Consider the following 15,231-nt stretch of genomic DNA (forward strand, 5'->3'; position numbering starts at 1 on the left):
CATAACAAGGAATAACGGCCACAAGTTGTTGGCGAGGAGGTTTAGATTAGACATCCGTAAGAACTACTTCACGGTCAGGGCGGCTAGGATCTGGGACCAACTTCCAAGGGAAGTGGTGCTGGCTCCTACCCTGGGGGTCTTTAAGAAGAGGCTTGATCCCTACCTGGCTGGAGTCATCCGAGCCCAGTTTTTCTCCCGCCCAGGCAGGGGGTCGGACTTGAAGATCTACAAGGTCCCTTCCAACCCCACTTCTATGAATCTATGTACAATGTGTTGATTCTTAGAGCAGAAGTCTGCCAAGCGCACATGGGTGGGTGGAGTATTTGTGCTAGTTGATTCGTCTGATATGTTTTAAGTGTATTTTAAGGGTGTTGTGAGTTTAGCAACATAGGTTGGAAAGAAAGAAGTATAGCCAAAATCTTTTTTCACTGAATTTATTTTGAGAATAAGGGTAGTATTAACTCCTAATACAACTCTGCCACCAGAAGAAGGCCTTAGATGTTTCCCCCTGTAAACAAGTAACCCCTGTGGTAAGAATAGAGCATCCATCTTGGATTTGTGGGGGGGGAATCAGCTCCTCAGGTCTACAACTCTGAGGGTACCCTGACCTTATAGGGCTTTCTGCCATGCCCCAAGAGTGATTCTGAACAAAAAATGTCAGCAGTTGCAATGTGCTCACAACAAGCAGAATCACAGACGAGTTGAATTAATTATCTCGCTCTTGAGAGGAATCCTCAGCATGCACAGGAGCTGCTCAAGGGGAGAGAAGGGATGTCTTTATATGGACCATGTTCCCTGCATTCAGTGGGCAAGCTGGGCATTGTTACATAACCTGCAGGATTTCAGATGAGGAAGCAGGCACATGCTTTCAGGAAAGCAGAGGAAATGGTCCAAAAGGTTACTTGCTGCCCACCTGACCCCACATCTGAACTACTCCTCCCCTCCTCTCTGCAACTGGCTGTTTGGAAAATAAGAAAATGGTGGGGGGCATGTGGGATCTGGTTGGCTCAGCAGGTGTGCTAGGGCCAACCCACTGTATAAGCCAGCCTCAGGCAGCGTTTTTTTATTATTATTATTATTATTATTCCTTTTCTGCGTATTTGTCTCTTCCTCTGGTCTTATGAGGCATTGCTAGTGGAGAAGCATGCCCAGACATGCCGTGCTGGACACTGCTATAGCCGCTCACATCAGTATGTGAAGTGCAGGAAGTCTCTTCCTGTCACTTGCTGTGCAGCACGCCGGGGTACCCATCACTGCACAAACACTCAGCATCCACTAACCTGGCTATTAAAAGGCAGCCAGGGGGAGACATGCCCAGATTCTTTACCAGCTGTTTTGCTTTGGCAGAAAGTCTGGTTAAACTTTCTCCTACCTACTAGAGGGAGATGGACTGCCTAGGCCCTCACAGGTGTGCCTGCTGCCCCGTCCGCCTCAACTGACAGGTGTGGTTGTGCCTTGAAGGACCCGCAAGCTCCAAAATGGATCTGCAGCTTTTTCCTGCAAGTAACTGCAATTTACATTCATACAACATAGGTTTAAGCACATGATTTATATGCAGGGCTGTACTGGAAGTGTGTCAGTCAAAAGCTTCACCATCCAGTCAGTGAACGGTGCCCATAATAATGAGAGCTGCTTGTTCAAATAGCTATTTATAAGATCCAGAATGACCGGGATGGCCTGGAGCTCGTCCTGGGTTTACTTTTCCATAACTGTGTATCAGTTTTACAGATTATCTGTTTGCATAGATTAGGAGGTGAAATCAGTCATTTTGTAACATGCTAAAGGCCAGTAAACTTGTCTTATCTGCAATCTGTAAAACTGCCTAAACCTGAAGTCCTGCAACATTATAAAATCATTTATCTAAGCACGACCAGACTTTCACAACTCCTTCCCCACCCCGTAAAAGAATCCCGACCATGCTGTCCTTTCAGATCCTGAGCACCAATCTAAACACATTCTGACACCAAGCTCTCCTTATAAACTGGAAAAATGCACCTTTTTTTCCCTGAGGTTTTTTTTGTTTTTTGGGGTTTTTTTGTTTTTTTGGGGGGGTTGTTTTAAACTTGAAGGTCTTTGAAAAGCAGCTGTTTCTCAGCCAGCAAAACAGAAGGCACTGCTCTTTTTAAGGCACACTGCAAGCTTTCTTTGGGCTGGATTTTTTCCAAAACCAAAACACTTCCCAAGGGAGCAAAAACCAGAAAATTGCTGGGTTACTTGGACAAATTCTTCTTTTCTTTCTCTCTCTCTCTCTCTCTCAAAAACAAAACAAAAACACTTGTAAAGGTATCTGGACTGTGAGAGTCTTGCAAAAATCAAGCCTAACGTGCTTAGTTCTACATACATGAATAAACCCATTGAACTCAATGGACCTGCTCACTTACAAAAAGCCAAGCAGACTGGCTCCTTGCAGGGCTGGGACTTTGAACACTCCTCTTTTCCCAAACTTTTGACACTGAAGGGCATAGTTCAATTATTGAAGGCTTCTTCCAATAGACGCCAATGTTAACATTAGGGATCAGCCTGCACTTCCACTGAAACACCTCATTTTCAGGGATTTATTCCCTGATACACAATGTTCAATGTAGCTTTACTAAAAGCAGCAGGCATATTTACATGTTTAAACAAGTGACAAACACAAAAGACAGAAGAATTCTGGTTTGGGTGCAACTGTTACTGCTCTTCAACATAAGGCGCAGCTTTTAATTTTAATATTATGGAAGACTGTCATCCAAAGCACGATTGACCACTTTAGACTTTTCAGGAATACTTTTAAATGATGATGGTGTGCAAAGGAAATAAAAATGGCGCACGCACGCACAAGGCACCTACACACTCTTACGTAGAAAATGGATCTTAAAAAAAATAGGGTTGGAAAGGACATCAGGAGGTCATCTAGTGAATCCCCAGGGAATAAATAAGATCACTCAGTGGGCAGTAACAGATCTGCTCCATCTCAAGCAGAGTACAGAAAACATGTGGTCCCCATACAAACCAGGAGTATAACTTTATTACACGGGTAGACAGAACGCTCAATTTTCAAACTTGTTTGAGCTTTAAAGTGGGTTGAACAAATTTTCGCCATTTGTGCCGGTGAACTGGTTAAGTATCGTTTTGTTGTAGCCCTCCAAACTTACTATGCATTTTTCTGATGTTTGGTTTTCACCAAACGATTTTTTTTCTATGTTCTTCTACTCCTAGGTCAGAAAATACTTGGAGTTTGATTGTATGGGATAAAGCAACAGCAAAATAAGCTCCTTGGGCAATGAAGTAAGGCAGAAGTGACAAATTTGGAAGGCAAGGTGGATAATCAGTTGACAAGGAGCTCTCAAAGACGTGCTGGGCAAAAGGTGCTAATGTGATTCTTGGCTGTAGAAAAAGGGGACTATTGAGTAGGAGAGCTATTATCTCTGTAGTTGGCACTAGTGTGAACATTCCTCCACATGATGTGCAATACTGCTGTCCATGCTTCAAGGAAGATGCTGAAAATTAAGAAGATGCTAAGAAAACCCACAAGGAATGATTAAAAGACCAGAAAACACACTATTTAGTAAAGGACTGAAGGAGCTAAATCTGTTTAGTTTATCAAAGGTTGAGCACTGATCGATGTAAGTACCTAGCAAGGAACTAGCAAACATTATCTGAAGAAAGCACTGCAATCTAGCGGACAAAAAGTTAACTAGAACCACTGGCCGGAAGTTGAAGCTGGACAAATGTAGACTACAAATAAAACGCAAGCTTTTAAATGAAGTAGGTATCAACCACTGGAACAGTTTACCAATAGTTATGGTAGATCCTGGATTACTGGGAATTTTAAAATCCAGATAGGCTGTTTTCCTAAAAAATCAAGTATAACTATTGAATTTGCAGCAATAATTTATACAAGGAAGTCCAGAGGCCTGTGTTAAATGGGACGTCAGAGTAGATGATTATAAAACCAGGAGTAACCTTTGTAATCTACAAACCTACAAAGTGGGGACAAGCTTAATGACATAACAGACAGATGCTAAGAGTGATTTAAGGAAAAAAGCAAGCCAGGGTTCAATTCAAGTTATACAGCCTTACTTTGAGTATTCAGCAAATGTATTCACATAATAGGAGGTAATTTTGCCTTAAGACCCCCTAAACAAGGGGAAGTAATGTTGAGTTAAAACAATAATTAAATGGTAAATTATTTTGCACAATTTAACATAAATGTACGCATTTTCAAAAGTGTATGAAGTTTGTGTGCACATGAAGTTGCCACCGCTGTTCATGGAAAAATTGATCATCTGCAACTGAATCAATCAACTAATAAAAAGCTGGCTTCCTGACACCAGTCTAGCTAGATCAAGCTACTGCTCATCATAAATATCATTTTAACAAATAATCATGCATACACACGTAAGAGGAAGGTCCAAGGGGCTTATTAAATCCCAAACCGCCAAGAAGGCAAAGGCTTGCCACAAAACAATCCTAGTACATGCAGGTTCTCCCAAGCTGTGTTGATCTTTGGTAAGAAGCCAGCACAGTCCATCAACACGATGAAAAGGGTATGGAGACATCCTGGGCTTGGGATCTCCGTGTTGCAAAGACCATTATCTTCTGAAAAGCTCTGGTTAGCTGTTTACCTCTTCTGGGAGATTCCAACTAACGGAAAACACTACCTTGGGAACAAGAAATCTGCACTCTAGATGCAGATGTTCAGAATTTGGGCCGTTGGGCTCCCATTGTCAGATAAGGACTTGTTGCCACCTAGTGGATTATCACTGACAAAGGCACGTTTGGGCATCAGATGCACTAATTACCACTAGATGGAGTCTTTAAAAAACAAACCACTGCTTCTTGTGCAGGGAGAAGGATTTTGAGAGTCCCAAAGCCAAGGTTTCAAGCAGCCTAAGTGAGTTATGCACAGATAATTACATTAATTGAACAGGATTTGGGAACCCAACTCCCTCCGGCCTGGCAGAGTAGGAGAACAAAGTCCTATGCAGACTAGGGGGCGTTTCCTGACGATACTAGCACTGATAAGCCACTAAAAATATCTTGAGAGTATGGGAAATTATGCTGGTAAAGAAATAATGCTGTTCTTTATTTCACCATCTACTCCAGGGGTGGCCAAACTGCGGCCCGCACGCCATAAGTGACACAAAGGCAGCCTGCGTGTGGCATGCAACGGACCAGGGAGGGGGGACAGCACAGTAGCAGATAGTGCAGGGAGCAGAAAGCAGAGCAGCAGATTGGACAAGGAGCACAGGAACTGAGTAGAAAGCAGAACCCAGAGGATAGGAATCGCAGTGGCACTCAGTGGGGATGCATGACTAAGTTTTGGCATCTCTGCCAAAAAAGTTGGGCCCCACTAATCTACTTTATAACCTTTGCTAGAGGAGAAGGGAGGGGAGGAATCAAGGACACAACTGATACAGCTACACCTGTAAAGGGTCTCAGCACAGGCTAGGCCTATGGTATTTTTGTGGGAAAGGTAACAAGGGGCAACATCCTTAATGGTCTTCTTCAGTAAAGATTTAACTGCATTGCTTTTCAGAGCTCCTACACTGAAGTAGTATCATTCATTTGGCAATCTCAGATCAAAAACCAAAGTTGTCAGCAATAAAGAAATTCCACCTGGCTGTGTGGGACAAGAGAAAGGAGGTACTTACTGCCCATGGAGTTCACGGGAAGAACAGGAGAAGAGGAACTCATCTGCTCCACATCTGTAGCTAATGAGAAAGACAGACTTTAAGAATATTCATTTCTGCCATGTAAATTATATATTTACACTCTGAACAAGTTGAGTTTACATTTAAACCATCTTTTCCCTCATCTTTAAAGTTTTGCCTTATTTGAGAAAAACAATATGCCAGCATTGGGTTGTTCCTTCCCCCACCCCCTACAATTCTGACAGAGCTACTGAAACATGACACACGAGTATACCTTACCATAATGTGTATAAAGACAAGTATGTAAAATACACTTGAAGTTCATCAACTTAAATGTTGGACCTTTCCAGACTTCAAAGTGTTCTTTATACAGTCTGAATATTCTGTTGGCAGATTTTGGTACAACATTTATTATTTTCTTATTTTTAAGAAAAAATAAAATATGAAGGACCTTTACTTGCCTCCTCTTCTAAAGGTAGCTGCTTGCAACAAGCAGTTATATTCCATATGTACAGCACAGAGAACACTCCTGAAAGACCATTGTCAGTCACAAGCTTTCAAAGTGTCACAAACTGTAAATGGATTGAATCATGCAGTAGTAATAATTTAACCTGTGTGCTGTTGTTTCAGTGTGTGTGGTAGTAGGATTTTTTGGTTCAGTGGGTGGATGGCTGAGGGTTCCTCTCCTACCTCCTCTCCCCATCTGAGCCTTTGGAAAGGAGCTGCTAATTCCTAAGCAAAGGCTGAGCCTTTCAGGTTCAAAACTGAATCTGAAAATGCACATACTGAAAAGGCAGCTGGAAGACAGTCTCCATGCCATCCCCAGTTGCGGATAAGCAGATGTCACTGTGGTGCTCAGTTACGCTTGTTAAGTTATCAGGTTTTATCCTGTCATTACACACATTTAAGAGCATACACCCTTTTAAATAGCAGCAGAATTCTAGTGCGTTGCCTAACCATAGGAGATGGACTTTTAAAGAAAACCACCAGGTATTAAAAAAAAAAAAAAAAGGTAAAACCATGAATGCTGGGAACTCCTAGAACCTCCTCCACCAGGGCTTGCAGGAGGTCCTCAACACCCAAACTTCCCCCCTTCTGGTCTTTAAGAGGTGCAGAACAAATCTGAAACTTCACAACTGCTGCAGCCCACCGAACAGTTTCAGATCCTCTGTACAAGAATGCCCAACTTAACCATAGGCTTTGAGCTTACAGAAAAAGCCATGCAAAATGAACCACACACCATGTCCAGAAGGATCATAACTGTTGCATGCAAGCCAAATTTTGGCAGAGTCGTCAAGGATTGCTACTGCAACACCAGTTTCCCACTCCTATCCCCAGCCAGACACTTTCCAGTGTATATCTGTTTGAAGAAAGCTCAAAAATTCTTTTATATGGAGAAAAGTAGAGACCAAGACCAAAAAAAAGAATCAAGCAAGTTATGAGCAGCTGGAAATACGTTCAGTGAAGTGTCATAAAACTCTAAGTACTACACCAGTTGATGCCACTTTCTTTATAATTCCCATAAATACATGTGTTCAAATACAGTTCAGCTTTTCACTGCTGCTGTAATAGTTTATTCTGTATATATTCTGTAAAAAGGAAAATTAATTTTATAATACAGCTTCCTAGTTTTAATAAAAAAAGCATGATCAACAGAAATACCAGACCTCCCTTTTTTTTTTTTTATCTGAGAATTTATTTTCTCCTCTGTCCCCTTAAGAGATTTTCATCTTCCCTACACACATCTGTTACTGCCAGACCTGCTTTTCAAAGCATTCATTTCTGTAGTCAGATAACATGCATCCTCAAAACTATGACATACAGCTGTCTTTGAAAACAACTATCTTTTTATCAGTTTGCAAAGAATTCCTAAACTACACACTCCATCAGCTTTAAATTCTATATCATATTAACCTCTGAAATGGGTCAGGACTAGAAATGGCAGGAAGGGTCAAGATGATTAGATCCCAGCAGGGTCTGGAGCCCCTTCAAAAGGACCCTTATCAGAAAAGAGATCCTGCTTCAAAAGTTTTCATAAAGCAGGTGCCCTCTTCCAACACATGAGCAGCAGCAGCACCACCACCAGTGGAGGTCTGTCTGGGAGACTGGGATGCCCTGAGCTTATGTCCAACATTGAGCTGGAGGCTGGACTTGCTTCTTATAGTATGCCAGGAAGGACAGACCCAGTTACAGATGGATCCAACTAAAAAATCCAGATGGGGCCTAAACTCCAAAAAAAGTTTGGATTGAGGACAGACAGACTCATCTGCCAGGAACAGGGTCAGCTGCGATCGTGCATTAGGAAATGCAGAGCCATCTCTTCGCTCCTTAGGAATCATCACACAAGGACCAATTTGTGTTTTGAAAAGCAGGCCAGGGATCCTCAACCATTGTGCCCCACTTCTTTTCTTTGGTAGTAATCACTACAGCTTTTTTCCTCATGATCTTGATATACAATTTTATGACTCCACTTCAGCAGGGTTATCGCTTGTGTTTCTGTTCTCCTGATATCCCCAGTCTCCCAAGGGCAACAAGGGAGAGAATTTGAAGACTCTCCGTTTTGTTGCTAGCAAATTGCATTCCCACATCTAAGAGCCCAAACAATGCAGTAATACAACTCTACATTCCTCAACTCAGGAACTCACTCCTGGCAGCACAATTTAGTTGCACGATACAAAGTTCACTCTTGGGCCAAGGTTTAATTTTTTTGTTTTATTTTTCCTGTATTCTTCCCCAGTTTATTCCTTGGTGGGCAGGCGATTAATTGAAGGAAGTTACCATAATATTGTGGCTCCTCCTAGGTGGTCGGACATTTGTTTTTATGTAAGATGTGCCCAAGGTCGACAGGCACAAACAAGGTAACTGTGTAAGCATTTACAACAGCCCATTCTTATGGAAAACTGTAGATGTGTATGGAGTCAGCGGCAACAGTCATATGCCCATGTCACACAGGAGAATTTTACCAAGTTTTCTTCCTTGGTTATATAAAAGTTTGGTTTTGTTTCTTTCTTCCTTTGGCCCTAACTCCAAATGGCATTTCTTCCCAACAAGAACCCTTAATCCTTTGAGGGCACTAACAATCCCTTAACTTCATAGGTAGCAAAAAAGTGCTTCATATATGATTTAGCAATCACAAATGCATGGAAGGAGTCTAATCTCATGGCCTATAAAACAGCTGTTTGTGTAACTTCACATCCAGCCAAATTTTAACGTGACAAACCAAGAGTAAAAGTCATCTATTTTGCTGCTGCTGAAAATGCATGCATGCTACTGATATTGAAAAATTGGCATGGGAACAACTCCTTTAGCTTTCATAAAAGGTTAAAGTAATGGGTCAGCAGATGGTCATTTGTAGGTTACCTGCTGCTGTTTGGGGGGAGGAGGGGTCAGCTGCCCTGCAAGTCAGCCAGATGGTGGAGAAGCTAGAAGTGGTCAGCAGAAGTCGGCAGCAGTGGCACAAGGAAAATGACTGTGCAAATAACTGAATCACTTACAGCAGTAAGCTACACCTGCAAACATCTGGAATCATTTCATTTGATAACTTTTGAATGACACTTGATAACCACCCACACACAAGACAAATGCAGTGTAGAGTAAGCAGTTCTCTAACAAGAGCTCTTTGGGTTTTTAGATGTTGAAGTCAAGTAATTGTGTCAGCTTAACACAATGGACAGGTTCATAACTGCAATATTTCTAAATGTTAATTATTAACTGAATTATTAACTGAAATAGTTTGCCACAATCATAATTAGATAGTTGTTTCTTTTTAATTAGTCTGGGTCAATGTCTTTTCAAATTAAAGCTAGAAGGACTGTGAACTGTAGCATCCCCTCTTACAAGTTGGAAGGAATATTCAGCCATCATAATATGCTTCAGATACCATGACAATCAAAAGCAAAATGCCGGGGGGGGGAGGGGATTTAGTCCTGTTCAACAACTAAACTAGCTTCCAAAACTTGTATATATATTGAAAATGTTCAGATTTAAAGCCTCATCACATAAAAAATGAATACTAAACATTTTCATGTTTCTACTACGCTATTAACAAAATGAGATTTAGAGCAAAATAAATTGATAATAAAAGAAAATAAATAAATGATAATAAAAGAAACGTTTTAAACTTTAAGTTTAAAAACAAGTTAAAACTGTATAGAAAAGACACCATTTTATTCCACCCAGTTAAGGAGCGTTTCGTTTTTAAAACACTTGTACAAAGCCCACACACAAAAAATATTTCAAACCAAAAGCTCTTTAAAGCTGAGATGGCTGGTTCTTTTTCATCCTTTCTGGCTGCTCCCACAATTCATCACATACATGTTTAACTTGGAAGAACAGGTTTAGCTAAGAGGGGAAGGAGGGGGAAGAAAGACATGGATAACAGCCAGCTAAAATTTTGGAAACAGGCTTGTTCCAAGAGAAGATAAAAAAGGACAAAAGTCTACTTGACTATGAAGAACAGCTGTTGCCAATACAACTATTTAACCTTTGACCTTTTCTCCGGCCAATAAGTGAACAGTGCCAATTGTTTTCTTGTATTATATACTGTTTACAAGCCCTGAGTGGCATGAAAGGAATTAATAATTTAGCTCATGGAGCTGATGACCTTTATTGGGGTGCCTCCTATTTGCTGAACAGGAATCAGAGCAAAGAGCTGCCTTGAAGCCACAGGGTTGCTTTAAACGTTTCTCACTTTACAGCCTAATTGGGCACCATAACATAAATCAATTATTTCTCCTGTTTTAAGCAACAATGCTACCTATTCTTAACTGCTTGATTTCCAACTTCCCTTGTATCAAGCCAGGCCTTGTTCTTCGCATTTTATAGCTCTATAGTAAACATGATGGTAAAGAAAAGCTTGGTGAGCACTGCAGGATTACAGCTGTTTAGTAACACTAGCAAAAAAGGTTATGCTATTTTGAACTTCTCTTGACCTTTGACTGCCCTTGTCCCCACTTATGCTAATTGAAGGGGTATATGGAGGCTACCCATAGAAATGAACTTAGCCTGAACCTGTGCCATAGCATTGGACTTTGAAGATCTCTGGTGCACGAGTGTTTTAGTAACCCAACATACGGTTGTCATCTTTCCCAGTGTAAAGGGGTGATGGTCATTTGGACACCGCATGCAGAGAAGATGCAGATGTTTCCGGCATCCTCGGCAAAGAGATCGGAAGAGCTCTTCCACGGTTGTCATCTTTCCCAGTGTAAAGGGGTGATGGTCATTTGGACACCGCATGCAGAGAAGATGCAGATGTTTCCGGCATCCTCGGCAAAGCATCGTGCCAGTTTAGTGGGCTATAGCCTCCTCCTGCCTGTGCTGCAGGCCAGCCACTTCCCAGAGCGCAAACAATTAAGACTCCACACCTGCAGCCCTATTACACCATGCACAGTCATGTTTTGCAGCCCACCATACCGAGCATCAGTAAAGGGCTCCCGCGAGTAGATGGCATCAATGAGCCAACGAAGATAGCGAGAGCGCCCTTCTGGAATAGGGGATACAAACAAACACGTGAAATGGGACTATCCCAAGCTTACAGAGTCCTAGGGAGAACAATGCAAAGGTTATTCAGAGGTGCCTCAAGAACTGGAGCTGGGGGTGACAACTCCAAAACCTACCCCTCATATGTACAACTCTATTGCTTTACAGGATACACTTGAGTTATGAATGGGTCAGTATCCATCAACTGGCCAAGAGTGTTAAGACACCTTTCTCTATACTTTACCTTCAGAGTAGGGCCTCGTCTTACTTCATGACTAAGAGACAGACACTGTTTTTGGAAGTATTTTTCACTACACCCCAAACTTTAACGATTATTTCCACTAACAGAGAAAGTCTCAGAACCATGGCTACCTTCTATTTAACACAACAGAAAGAAAAAAAAATCACAACAATTTAAAACTGTATGTAAGGCTTGCAAAAGCATATCTACCTTCAGTCATGAAAGCATGTATTTTCAATGTGTTCATTTTAATTTTGTGCTTACTCTCTATTTCAGAACAGTTCTGGAACTTTTCTTATTATTTGACTCATATTCTAACAAAAGGGTTTCAGGATTTTCCTCCCTTTTAGTCACAGCATTACATAGGGTGGTAACAACCATTCCACGTTGGGAATGCATGCCTGAAAGAATTTGGGGGAAATGCTGCAAATTCTTGGTAAGTCAGTAGCTGTGGCTCACAGAATACCCTTTTCACAAAGAGCCTTAGCTGACATTGCATAAAAGGCACCACAGAGACCACTGGCTATCAGTGAATAATCCCAAATTAAGGGGATTTTATTCTAGTAATAGTACATTATGTTATGCAGAACACTCAAAATTCAGGTCACAAGGTGGCCAGCATCCCCACCAGAGATGAGAGCAGGACCAGGAACCAGATGCACACTTCCAGGCTGTAGGCAACCTAATAGAGATTGCTTATCCCCCCCGCTCCCCGGTGAGAAGAAACTGCCCCTTACTTCAACAACACCCTCCAGCGAAGTGTGGAAGGGCCACTCCCAAGCTGCAAGCAGAGGGGTCATCAGGCTGAGAGAGATGTCATTAGAAGTGCAAGCAGCTCTGGAAGACCTTCCTTTCCTGATCCCCAGCTAATCAAGTGATAGGGATCAACACCTCCAAGGTTAAATGGAGACTTGCTCGGGTAATTTATGATTTGTAATATAATCTGCATTCAATCAATACCCAAAACAATTGTGCTTACTGCACCAACCCTTCTATCTCTGGGCAAACCAAAACTTTTTACAACTAATACTTACTGGTAGGTGGCTCATGCTCTGTTGAAGGCTCTCGACAGAATCCTGAAAGGGGATGGGAGGAGAGAAAAAAAAAATCATGAGCATGGAGTACGGTTTTTTGTGTTGTTGTTTTTTTTTTTGGGGGGGGGGTTAATAAATACAGCAACATGGAAAGGTTATACAATTCGTTTGTGGATGACACCAAACCAAGTGGAGCTACAGACACTCTGGAGGGCAGGACTAGGATTCAAAATGACCTGGAAATGATCCTACATTAAATCAGATGAAATGCAAGGACAACTGCAAAGCCCTGCACTTTGGACAGAATATCTGCACACAGAAATACAGGGATGTGGGGGTCACAGCAGAGAACAAGATCAATATGAGCCAACAGCATGCTCTTGATGTAAAAAGTCCAAGAGCATACTGATTTGTATTAAACAGGACCGGCCCTTCCAAATCAAGCGAAGCAATTCTTTTGCTCTATTTTTCATTAGTGGGGAGGTCTTACCTCCAGTTGTGTCTAGTTTTGGGGCTCCAGACTTCAAGAAAAATATGGTCAGATTAGAAAGAGCCCATGGAATAACAATGGAAATTGGAGGCCTGGGAAACATTACTTTTGAGTAAAGACTGAAAGAACTAGCCTTACCTAGTCTGGAGAAGACAAGACTGAGGGAGGATCTGATCACAGTCTTCAAATATGTGAAGGACAGGTTAAGGCCTGTTCTTCATGGTCATATGGGACAGGAGCAGGAAAAATGGTCTCAAATGGCATTAGAGTCAATTTAGGAAGGACCTGTCTCCCTATGAGGGTGGCTAAACACTGGAACAGGCCACCTAGGGAGGTTGTCGAATCAACATCCCTGGAAACTTTCAAGAGCAGGTTAGACAAATGCTTGACTGGCATGTTTTAGTCAAGGATGATCATACCTTGAGCAGGTATGATCAAGGTACCTTTCCTGCTCATACCTTGAGCAGGAAAGTGGACTAAGTGACCTCTTGATATCCTTCCTAGCCCTATTTTTTGGGATCCATTATTATTTCAGCTGTTTAACCATTCCAATGCTGGTTATCCAAATTGTAAGTTACGAGTGTGGTATGACTTTAGACATTAAAATCAAGCTGGTGAATTGCATCAGTAAGTACATTTCAAGCACTATTATTTATATCATATTGAGTACTTAAGTATTTTACCCACTTAGCTTAAAACAACATTTTTAACACTACACACAGTGAAGTAACATCTTGGGAATGTGTTTTGATACCTCAGTGACAAAGAACCCACAATTCTCTTTACAGACTTGGTGAGAGGGCTTCCAAGGCTCTCAGCTGAATAAAGTAATTGAGATCTCATTTAATCTGACAGCATGGTCATAGTCTAGTGAGAGCCACTAGGACGGAGCCATTATAAGCTTGATTATTAAATATTTGTATAATGTACAAATTGCACTTTCCATGATTATATCTCTACGCAGACCATCTAAAGCTTGTGTGCCATGTTAATCCCACGAAAAGCAATGATAAGGGATTTGTACACCATTTCTCTTTTTCAGCAGGATAAGGATAAGCTACTGTAATAATGCCTAAACACAAATGCTTACCATGCCATCAAAATCTAAAACTATTCCATCTTCCAAAAACAACACTTCTCCCTATAAAATTAGTTTAGAATAAACTACACCCTGGGTCACAGATGCTATATGGTAACATGAGTTACTAGTTACCTACAAAAGCACCATGAAATATAAAACATTTGATTTCTTTGAGGAAAGAGAGTTCTAAGTTACATTATTTATTAATGCAATGTTTTACTTCTGTTAACTATTTCCAGAGATATTTCTATTTAAAATACTCAGTTTAGTTATAGCTTCCTCATGATTCTTCTGCCCAAAATTTAAATACAAGTGTTTTTCAGTAAAAAGAGTTTTTTTTTAAAAAAAAGCACAGAACTGACACTGGTTGGCCTTGGTTAAATTATTTGGGAAATTCTCATGCTTTCCCACACCATTTCCATGATCTGGTTTCTAATCCCTTATCCAAAACCACCACTTTGCTCCTGGTTATTTATTCTTTAAAAACATAAAAAGGACACATTCCACACTGAAAGGCTTACAATTAAGATACAGAACACAATCAGTTTGTATTTACATCAGCAACAACTACTTTCATAGCAGCTCTTAGGATGACAATGCATCTGTTTGCCTTTTCACTTCTTAGTGTGTTACAAAGCCTCCAAAGCCAGTTAAAATGCACTAAAAACCATACTCAACTAAAAAAAAAACCCCCAAAAAACTTGGAATAAAAATTCCAATATTCACACCCAAAAAAAGCTCAATACATTTTCAGTACCGAAACCACCACCTGGCCAGTTTACTGCAAATCAATGACACCCATTATCTGTTATATGGACTCCTCGAGGCAAACCTGTATGCACACGTAGAGTTTGCTACAGCTTTCCAATATCATTGTATCACTTCCTACTTTTTTTGTTAGCCTTCTCAATAAAAGTCTTTCAGGATTTGATTGTTACAGTGAAAAGCTGCCATTCAGAATTTGGCTACCCTGGGATAGGGATTGTGTGCAAGAGACAAGGAGAAATGTCAAGGGAAATCCAGTTCTTTTTGTTACCACCCATCTCCCTGCCTGCTCTCCACCATGTTTGCAAATAGTATTAGCTCCTGCGGTGTGCAATTGCAAAAGCTCTTTTCTTTGTCTGGAGTCATTCCCCATCCACATCTGCCTAGTGCTATTCTTATGTCTGTAGGATGCCATCTTTGTCATTAGCTTTTGTTTTAGATGTGGGGATGCCATTCTAAAACAAGTTTGGAAAACATATCAGAAACTGCTTGAAATCATTTAAACA

General features: G+C 41.1%; 1 protein-coding gene and 1 long non-coding RNA gene across 4 annotated transcripts in view; one reads left to right on the top strand and one right to left on the bottom strand.

The window, feature by feature from the left end:
* The window catches only part of NR6A1 (nuclear receptor subfamily 6 group A member 1), a 150,955-nt gene that overhangs the window by 108,124 nt on the left and 27,600 nt on the right, over positions 1-15,231 (bottom strand). For 2 of the 3 annotated variants that reach the window (XM_019541026.1, XM_019541024.1), the window contains exons 2-3: positions 12,390-12,431; positions 5,637-5,696 (exon numbers count right to left, since the gene is read on the bottom strand). In XM_019541026.1, coding sequence (XP_019396571.1) covers positions 5,637-5,679 — 43 coding nt within the window. In that variant the 5' untranslated portion in view covers positions 5,680-5,696; positions 12,390-12,431. Of the gene's footprint in view, positions 1-5,636; positions 6,504-12,389; positions 12,432-15,231 lie in introns of those variants that run through there. The other variant, XM_019541025.1, reaches the window with a different exon arrangement.
* On the top strand, positions 2,918-5,738 carry LOC109314071. Its single transcript, XR_002102212.1, has 2 exons — positions 2,918-4,876; positions 5,522-5,738. It is a non-coding gene; the product is annotated as an uncharacterized LOC109314071 (long non-coding RNA).

This window comes from Crocodylus porosus, unplaced genomic scaffold (assembly GCF_001723895.1).
Source record: "Crocodylus porosus isolate Cpor-Errol unplaced genomic scaffold, CroPor_comp1, whole genome shotgun sequence".
NCBI classification, from domain to species: Eukaryota; Metazoa; Chordata; order Crocodylia; family Crocodylidae; genus Crocodylus; species Crocodylus porosus.